The following is a 9,884-nucleotide window of genomic DNA, read 5'->3' as shown; positions in this document are numbered from 1 at the left end:
AAATAAGATTTTATTATCGCATCGTGATCTAATCGTGTGTTCGAGGAGAAAGGATCGTGAGATCGCATGAGAATTCGATATAACAGAGAGAGAAATATAATTTTGGTTTGTCGCGAAAATAAATCGTTGAAAATATTTTCTTAAGTTTATAAAAAAAAAGTATGTCAAAGAAAAAGAAAAAGAAACGATGAAAAAATTCAAAAAAGTGGTCAATCGTGATAACTACTACAGTCGATGAAGGATTTTTTTTGGAGGTTGGCCTGCTTTATTATTTATTTGTCATTAAGAAGTTTTTTTGTCCATCTTCTCGATAAACCCAGTTTTCTGCACCTTCAAGGGTTAGGGGCATCATTATATAACTTTCCAAAGTTTTTTCAATCCTTTTTTTCCCCGTCAGGAACGATTTTAATACTGGATGAAGCGGGACCGAGCGGAATATAGTTATATATACACGTATATATATATATATATTAGTTTTATCGCAAGACCGTTTTTTCCCCTCCAACGAGAGTTACCCCCTCCCCCCCTTTTTTCTCTCCTCCGTGAGAAGTTTTAGGTCGATTTGAAGATTAGCTGGCGATGAAAAGGATCCGTAGGAACCTGGTTTATTCGTGGATTTGAAAAAGTCCATCTTCTTTTCCCTGAGTAGCACCGGACCACGAGAAAACTTGCTATAAACGATCTTTATATAGTAATTGAGGGTTCATACGAGCACTAGCGAGAAAGTTACTTATAAAAGTGGTAATGTTTCGTATTAACAACCCTCTATTAGCCAATAGGTGCAACACAAACCTGAAGGGATTTCCTGCAGGGAAATCTTCATTATCGACTAAAGGGATGGATTCAGAGTTAATAATAATTTCAGAGCAAAATTCTAAATAAAATTCGACGATTGTACAACTGATTACATTCACAAACTCCAATTCCACAATATTGTTTTATTAAATTGCACGAAATAAGATAATATATTTTTTATCCCCAGTATATAAGTATACAACTGTCGATAAAGAAATATTCTTCCATACAGACTTTGTCGGTACAAATGGCAAACGAATCGTCGGTAAAAGCTGAAACTGCAAGCAGTTACCAACGGAAGATGAATGCCTTTCGTCGATAAAAACGTTCACGTCTTTACCATACTGGCTTTCTATCCTAAGAAATATAACTAAATTATTAAATAAATCTTTGAACGAATAAGATTTGAAACGCTTTTCTTACGAAAAAAAATAAGGCAACGTAAAACATAGAATGATGCAAATATTAAAGCGAAGATAAACAAATTAACATTATCTTTAAATTAAATGTAAAATTTAAACTTTCTTGTTATTTTCATTGAACTAAATAATCGAAAAAATTATAATATTTATTTCATACCATTATATCCGTACAATATAATCGTTACTAATCCTATTCAAAAATTTGAAAGGTCGTGTTTATCTTCGCACACAATCTCGCTTGAATATACGTATACGTATATTATTATTATAGAGAAGATATACAAACGTACTCAAGAAGAAGAATTGCCTATTGTACAAGAAGGAGAGCCTATCAAATCTTCAGTTAGTTGTCGGTTAATGTCGTAAACGGTCTCCAGAGAATCGATCGATTTTTAATTGAAATAAAATCCAAAGAGAATTTGATATACATCGACGAAAAAAGTTCGAAATTATAAGCCGAGAAAAATTTTAAAACAAGATAAATAAAAGAAAAGAAAAGAAACGAAAGGAAAAGGAAGGAAAAGAAAGGAAGAGAAACAAGAAGAAGAATGGCATTATCGATAGCCTTGCCTCTATCTGGTCTAGAGCCTGAACATTTTGCCTCCATAGGGGCGAGAATTTTGTACGAACGAGGTTTGAGAATTTTGTCTGGCAATCCACCGATCTCACCGAGTACCGCGAGTGAATCCAGTGGGATCTCCAGTTTCATACCCTCCACCACCGAATCATCAACACCCGATGAAACGCCAATCTCATCGAGACCGGAAACACCAGCCGAGGAAACGATCAAGAAGGAGGAGGAAGAGAAAACGAAGGAAGAGGAGGTGTGTGTGCGTGTGTGAATTAATTAACAGAAAAAAAAAAAGAAGAAGAAATAGTGATAAAGTAAGATAATTTGAAAATTTTTCGTTGTTTCAGTTACCGCTTCGAATCTATTACAGGCAACGCGACATATTGAATTTAGGAGCGAATCTCAGAGAGCCGTTCTGGCAAATGAGAGTTCCAACGATGCCACGATACGATTTCAAAAGTTTCGTAGAGAATAGGTCGGTGTATTATCGGTTAGGCGAATTCGGATTAACGGAAGATTATCCAACGGTGAGTTTGTTACATTAAAAAAAAAAAAAAATAGAAACGACCAATGTACGTTTTTTCACGTATAATGTCACGTTTAATATCACGAACAACAATTTATCTTACATCTTGCATCATCAAAAACATTTCGATTATATCGCATAATGGACAAATCACTGTTTTTTAAACTTTATACATTATAGTCCCGATCGATTTGTTATATTTACCTCTCAATGGTCCAAATTATCAAACACTGTATATATATACACGTATACTTTGATGCGATAAAGATATTTCGAATAATTTCAAGTCTCGTTTAATGCTTCTTAGCTATAATATAAACCGTAATATTCTTTTTTCTATCTTTCTTCTACCTTGAGAAGGGAGAACGTTCGAAAGGATTGTTCTTCCCGAAAGTGTCTCCGTTCAAATCAATCGTTATCACGTGAAATACGTCCTTACTTCCTAATCTCATTGCCTTCCGTCTGCCCTTCTATATTCTGTCTAAACATTTCCAATTTCTCACGGTTCAATTTCGCGTTAGCCTTTGCCACGGAACGAAATTGATAAAAGACAGGTAGACAAACGATCAAACCAAATGTCCAGTATCTGTACGGCAATGATTTTTGCCAATAATCTTGATACGGGAATTGAGTGATCTTCGTCCCGAGAACGGAGAATTTACTCAGCAAAGGCAACGATTCGATGTGTTGACCCAATTCTTTGATTTGTTTAATACCCTAAAGAGAAAGAGGGGGGGAAAAAATCAACGAGAACGTGAATCAAGAGACGTTTTTTCAAATTTTTAAAAAGGAAAGGTTCAAAGATTATTATTATTATTATTATTATTATTATTATTATTTTAACGTACTTTGGAGAATTTATATTTGAAATCCGACAATCGAACATCTTTGATTTTATTGTGGACTCGACGATAGCGTGTCGTTAAGAAATTTTGCATGGCAAATTTCTTTTCTTCCAACTGTCTCAATGACAATCAAATGATCGAACGAGATACGGGGAAAAGAACCAAATGAATCTTCTGTAAAATTTGACAGATTCGATCAGTCCTCTTCCTTCGATTAGGCCATTTTGTGCGAGTCGAAAAAATCAGAGACAAAACAAACTCGGCACGTTAACATCGTAGGAGGCCGTTATGTAAACCTGTATTAGAAATTTTTAATTTCAAATTTTCAAATTTTCCTCTCTCTTTACATCGAATATTCTTTTTTTTTTTTTTCTTTCTTTCTTTCACACAGAGAATGTGCACAGATTGTGGGTTCTGCGAACCATCGCCATACCTGTTTTAATCTGTCGACATCGATGTTGAAAACAACCGACAAGAAGAACGACGTTGCGAACAACTAACTGTCATAAATAGATAGACAAGCGGCAGCCGGCTCGAATTCACGAAGTGAAACCAAAAAAAAAAACTCCCAAAAAAAAAAAACAAAAAAACAAAACAAAAAAAACAAAAAAAAAAAAAGAGACCAGTGACAATATGCATAAAAGTACACGCACGTTTCTCGAGGAAACATTAAAAAAAATGCATTGATCTTTTGGCGCCAAAAAGAAGAAGCGCGAAAATTCTCTACAAATAAATAATCAACTTCGCAAATTTCGAAAAGAGAATCGTACTAATGTAAAAAAAAAAAGTATATTTATATTTCTATTTTTTCGCGCGTTGGTGGCGTACTGACCGAATGATTGATTGTCAGATACATAATCGGTTTTGAAGATTTGTTCAAAAAATTTTTGCGATATTTTTTATTCTTCGCTGACGCATTCACTTTTTTTTTTTTTTGTTTCACGCTTTATCCGTGACTAGACAATTGTGGCAATTTTTATTTCACAATTAATCACTTATTGCTTAACCTGTGTATCTGACAATCGAACCCTTGTCCAATTATATTATATATATATGTCGAATATTATAGCCGGTAAACGGGCTGCGATGATCTACATACAGCGTATCTTTGCAAATAAAATATAGGTAAAGTATTACACGTTGAACAGGGCAGGTCATCACATCACGGCTATGCAATTTATGCATAAGCGTAATGATCGACTGGCTAGGCTGGAAAGTTCCACTGTTCAACCGTTTTTTTTTTTTTAAGTTTTAGAATATTTCTCATCGAGCGATGATTCTAGAAGAGAAGCAAACGATTTTCTCGCTAATTCTTTTTTTTTTTTTCCCTTTTATACTCCTTTTTCTTTTACAAAACGTACGGAAACACGTGATACCAATACGTTGCAAGAAAGAATAATTAATATATAAATAATAATATTAAGAGTCAAATTTATAGGGGGGGGGGGGGGGGAAGAATGTTTTATGGGGAAATGTTTAAAAAAGAAAAAAAGGATTGTTGTAAAAACGAGGCTTGTACGATTTTTTTTAAAGAATATCCTTATCGATATTGTACACGAAAGCAAAGAATTTTTCCAACTTGCAGTCAATCGCGCGACACGATTAATAATCAATAAACGAATAAGTTGGAAATTCTACCCGTGATATTTTTCTTTTTCTTTTTTTTCGCTAGATAGAATTATTAATAAGCATTCCATTAAGCACATCTCTTTGTGCGTTGTGAACGACATAGCAACCTATTATAATATTACGAACAATCGACCAGTGCGCTATAATTATAATTGGCTTATACATTTTCACGATAAATGTAATGCGCGCTCACAGAGTATTATTGTAATTGTACCAAAGCTATTTCACTAGAGTCTTTACTGACCATTGTTTATAAGCGGGTAATAAACAATATTTTATAACGACGCCACGTTACGCTCAATTATTTAACTAATGCTCGTTAAGCATACGATTTTCATTCATTATCTCGTATGTATTCCCCATGTATCTTTTACCTGTATTCTGTATTCCCGCAATTTTTACGAAATACGAAAATCGAAACGGGGAGTTGATGTTTCGGTTTAAAAAAAAAAAGAAAAAAGAAAAATCGATCCTCGAGTAATCATCCCGTACATCTTTAGGGGAAAGAAAAAAAAAAAAATCCCATCAACGATCTCGATCCTTTAAAAACGTCCACGAATCCATCAAAAATACGAGGATTACGATCAGATACGTGATATTACGGATAGATTCGAATACTTTTAAAGCGAGCATAAAACGAATAGATACCAATCTCTCGTAATGATCGTAAGAATTTTTCAAAATACGCGAATATATCCTTGAAATAGAAAAACACCGACGATGGGTTATAGAAACGATCTGCCATAAAATAAAACGATCGTTCTCCGAGAGAAAGAAATCGTTTTCCAGATGCGGAATCGAACGATCGTCAAAATTGATCCCATCCTCGCCAAAAGATCTCGATCCCCAAGATGGGACGACGCGCGGCACAAAGGCCCGTTAACCGTTTAACCGTGTCCGTTCGTTTAACACGGCGAGAGATCCTCTATCGCGACACGTACGGCACGTCCATGTGTGCGCGCGTAACACACGCGATCGTGTTAAAGAGGCGCAACGTGCGAAGGGATGCGCGACGAGGGCGAGCGTGGCGAGGGGATGCGCGCACGCACGCACGGGTGCGCGAGTGCGTGCGTGCGTGCGTGGGTGCGTGCAACGCGCGCGAGAGATGTGCACGACGACTATTCAGATATTGTTGTTATTGTTGAGGGAACAATCGGCCGTCAATAGGCTGCCCCGGCACAATGTATCTATTCAGGTGCGGTCAGGGGTGCTCAATCGATCGGCCCCCCTTCGCGAAAAAGCATCGCGAAAGAATCGTGCTGAACTCGCCCGTCCAATGATGGATACGCGTCTACTCTGAGAGTTTCCTTCGTCCAATATTCTCGCCAACAATTTTGACAAGGAGATTCGTCGCGCGTTTCTCGAGTATTCGGGGGGTGAAAGGGGGTGGTGAAAGTCGGCGGATCGAAGATCGCTATTGTTATTATTATTATTATTGGCTTCGATATTAATAAAGGGCAAAACTCGGCTGGCCAATGGAACTAATGGGCCGGTAAACGATGGTACTAGATGGCGACAGCCGCGGTAATTATCAACATTTAAATAGGGCGAGCCGCTTTTGGCGTTAACCGGCGTTGATTAGATGGATCGTAGGTGGGGAGGGAGGGAACACGGGCCGATCGGGTATCGGTTACACAATTATTATTACGATCCGGCCTGTGCCGGTATTTAAACCGTAGATAAACGGGTCGCGGAGTCGCGGAGTGGCGCGGTGTCATTGTTAGATTAGCGCGGCGTTAGAGGAGAGGATTGAAAAGCGTGCGTGCGCCCGTTGTGTGACGGGCGGTACGGTACGGGAAACGGGACCCGGGTTGGGGAACACGAAGGGAGGGAAAAAGAGGGCGCGTGTGAGAGCCACTGCCTCGCGAGTGTACCAGCCTTCCCTGCCCATAGCGATGATTACGTATGCGGGAATCATTGTCGAGTAACGCGCGATGCACATGCAAAGGCCAAAAATCGTCGAAATCAGTCGAGTTCAACATCAGCATTGTACCTGGCCTTTGTCTCTGCCTCATTGTTGTCGGTACTCGGTGTACAACGTACACGTACGTACAGAAAGCGAGCCAGAGAGAAAGAGAGAGGGAGAGGGAGAGGGAGAGAGGGAGAGCACGATGGGATAGTTCGTTGGTTGGTCCACGGGAACCACACATCTACAGGACCTTCGCTATTTGCTATTTATGCTAGCGAGATCCCGAAAATCGGAGCATTGTTGCTGGTCCGCTCAGGCATTGACTAGAAAATCGATTCGAAAACCGACGAATGCGGCTGGGAAACTCGCTTTCAACTCGTCCCCAAAATATCTGTCCACTTCGCTTAAATATTACAATTTGGATAAATATTCGACCCGACCCGATCCGAGTAGAATCGCGCTCTGCCTTCTCAATTTCATCCGCGCCCCCATCTCTCCCCGACGCTTTTTTTTTTTTTTAAATCCTCGTTAATCGACCGAATCGTCCCAAATCGTCGTCGCGAAAACCGCATCGAAATTGCTCCGCTTTTCACCGTGAAACGTGAACACGCGGTAAAACACGGATAACCGTGGCTCGCGCGTTAGTTCGATTGATTCGTTGCATTGCCAAGTTTTTGCGGCGACCGACTTGGTCGTCTAAGCCGAAACGTCCAGCGATCGATTTGCACGGCGCGAGAGATTTCCCGTCTCAAAGGAATCGACGTGAGAAATAGAACGACCTCGAAGTAAGTAACGAAAAATTCTTATCTCTTTTTCAAGATTTCTTCCAACCCTATATTCTTATATATATATATATATATGAACGTAAACGTAAATTGTGAATCATTACGCGATCACAAGTTTTTAAGTCTTCTTTTCTTCGGGATAAAAGTGGATATCGAGATACGATACGAAAGCATTCCCGCCACGATCGTTTAACGCGCGAAGTTATGAAACGCGTGTGAAATTTTCAACGCGACAGATTATAGAAGACTATAGGGACGGATGTATGGATCCGGAGTAATATTCGAGGTGACAAACCACCTGCGAACCGCGGAAGCTCGGGGAGGAGGGGGGGCGGGAACAACGGATGCCCCCATGATTTTTCGCGTGTACAAAGGTGCACGGAGAGGGCCGATAGGATAAGATTTCCGTGGCGATATCGGGACGAACGAGTGGAGGAGGGAGGGAGGGGAAGATAGCGGATGAAGGGGTGAGGAAGAGCAGGCGGAGGCGGAGGCGGTGGGGGTGCAGAAGGAGGCGAGGAGGGGATAGGAGGAGAAGAGGGCATAGAGCAGCTGAATAGGAAGCGACACAATGGACCTGGGTGGCTGTGGAGGCGTGTTATCAAATGGGTTCCTCATTCACATACTGCGGCCTGAGCTACCTGTGTCTGTCTGTACCGGTGTCTGTCTGTTATACTTATTCATACCGCCCATTGTGTCCTCCACTGTTGAGTCGAGTTCAGTTCAGTTGAGAACGCGATGGAACGTGCCACAATGCACGAATATGGGCTGCGCTGCTCTGCCTCCCCCTCCCTCCCTCCATCAAAGCTAACTCTTTCTCTTTCTCACCCTCCCCCCTTTGCCATTTGCCACCCACCATCCACCCCGGGCTAGATTCGTTCGGGCGACTGAAAAGAAAATTGTGTTGGGAAATTGTATCCGCGAGAAACCCGGCCGATAATGTGGAATTCTTGGCGAGGGAACAACCCCGGCCCAAGATTTCGTCGTGCCGTGCCTCCTCCCCGCCCTCGAAAGCTTCCAAAGAATCGGCGACGATTTCTTAAATTTCATTCCAAGGATTTCCAAAGTTCGAAAACCTGGTGATAAAAACTGAAGAACCAACATATTCTTCGGGAAATAACGAAGGAAGGAAGAAAAAAAAAGGAAAAGGGCCCTTTTCCAAAACTTTAAACCCGCAAAAAAAAAAAAAAAACTTTTCTTCTCGGGAGAAATTAAGAAATACTTGCGCGAAAAATGCTAAAGAACTTGGGAAAAAAGCTATCACCTTCTTTGAATCGTGAGAGAACCGAAGTTAACCGGAACGGAATGATGGAAAATCACGTTTTCGCCGATTAATTAAAAAGTGTTCCGAATTCGCGGGAACGGTTGACAAAGAGAGTGACGGGAGGACCGTTGAGTAAATGATGGGCCATCGATCGATCGAAGATGGGTCCCCACCCCGACATGCCGTTCCACCGTTTTCCCATCGAACAAAGAAGATCGGGGAAAGAAGGAGAGAAGTTGGAGAAAGTGTCGGAGGGCACGTCAAAGTCAGACGTCAATTGTTCGCGAAGGAAAGCACCGATGCCCGATTAAGTCCGCAAGATCACCCACCCTTCCCGTCACTTTCGCATCTCGCGCCCCTCTCCCTCCGCTTCTTTTCCTCGACTACCGTCCTCTTTCTTTTCACTCCACGATCCACCACGTAACGAAGATAATTACGCGGACACCGAGGACGTGGACCATCATCGACGAAACGACCAATCTATCGAGGGATGGATACAGCGTATTGCCTAATAATAATAATAATAACAATATTAATAATAATTGTAATAATAATAAATCGAGATCTAAATAATAAATAATTCTAAATGATTCGATTTTGGGCGGCGAAAGAAAGTGAGGTAAGGCGGTCGAGGATGGATTTCGCGATCATCGGCGTGTTATAAACGTGTGCGTGACGCGAGTAGCGAAGGAATAAGGTTTGAAAGAAGGTTAGAAAAATCGGAAGGGAAAAAAGAGACGGAGGAGGAAGGGAGGGAAGAAAAAGAGCAATGCTGCGGGCCCTCTCTTCTTCGCAGCAAGAAACGTAGGAAGAGAAAAGAGCGAACGTATTACGTATAAGCAGGCATAGGCTCTGGATGAGCCACACGCGGACGCAACGGCATACAAAACTCGCTCAATACGTCATTCAACCGAAGAATACGGTTCGTTCTCGCCATTTTGCTCCCAGAATGAGAGTTTCAAAGGGAATTAAGGATTCAAAGGCATCTTTTGCGCGGCGCGCACAAAACGGCCAGCCACGATCTTCTTTCTCTCGCTCTCCTCCCTTCCTCCCTCTCTATCTTGCTCCTCCTCGCGATTCTCTTACTCCTCTCCTATCCGCGTCTCGCTCCTGCCCACTGTCTCTGTATTTACACGTT

The 9,884-nt window shown here is 41.0% G+C and overlaps 1 protein-coding gene across 1 annotated transcript; it reads left to right on the top strand.

The window, feature by feature from the left end:
* The first annotated feature begins 1,471 nt into the window (after nucleotides 1-1,471).
* Nucleotides 1,472-5,073, top strand: LOC100578442. The gene is made up of 3 exons (XM_003249428.4): nucleotides 1,472-2,041; nucleotides 2,136-2,315; nucleotides 3,551-5,073. Exons 1-3 carry the CDS (start codon nucleotides 1,766-1,768, stop codon nucleotides 3,599-3,601), a joined length of 507 nt encoding a protein of 168 aa, XP_003249476.1. The 5' UTR covers nucleotides 1,472-1,765; the 3' UTR covers nucleotides 3,602-5,073.
* Nucleotides 5,074-9,884: the final 4,811 nt, after the last annotated feature.

The sequence above is a fragment of the Apis mellifera genome, linkage group LG13 (assembly GCF_003254395.2).
Source record: "Apis mellifera strain DH4 linkage group LG13, Amel_HAv3.1, whole genome shotgun sequence".
In the NCBI taxonomy this organism is placed as follows: domain Eukaryota; kingdom Metazoa; phylum Arthropoda; class Insecta; order Hymenoptera; family Apidae; genus Apis; species Apis mellifera.
Note: the sequence above shows the minus strand (reverse complement) of the source record. Positions and strands in the feature narration are given on the sequence as shown.

Coding starts and splice junctions, on each gene's coding strand:
- LOC100578442 (XM_003249428.4), top strand. CDS start 1,766: ATGGCATTATCGATAGCCTTGCCTCTATCTGGTCTAGAGCCTGAACAT. Junction 2,042..2,135: donor AGAAAACGAAGGAAGAGGAG/GTGTGTGTGCGT, acceptor TCGTTGTTTCAG/TTACCGCTTCGAATCTATTA. Junction 2,316..3,550: donor TAACGGAAGATTATCCAACG/GTGAGTTTGTTA, acceptor TCTTTCACACAG/AGAATGTGCACAGATTGTGG.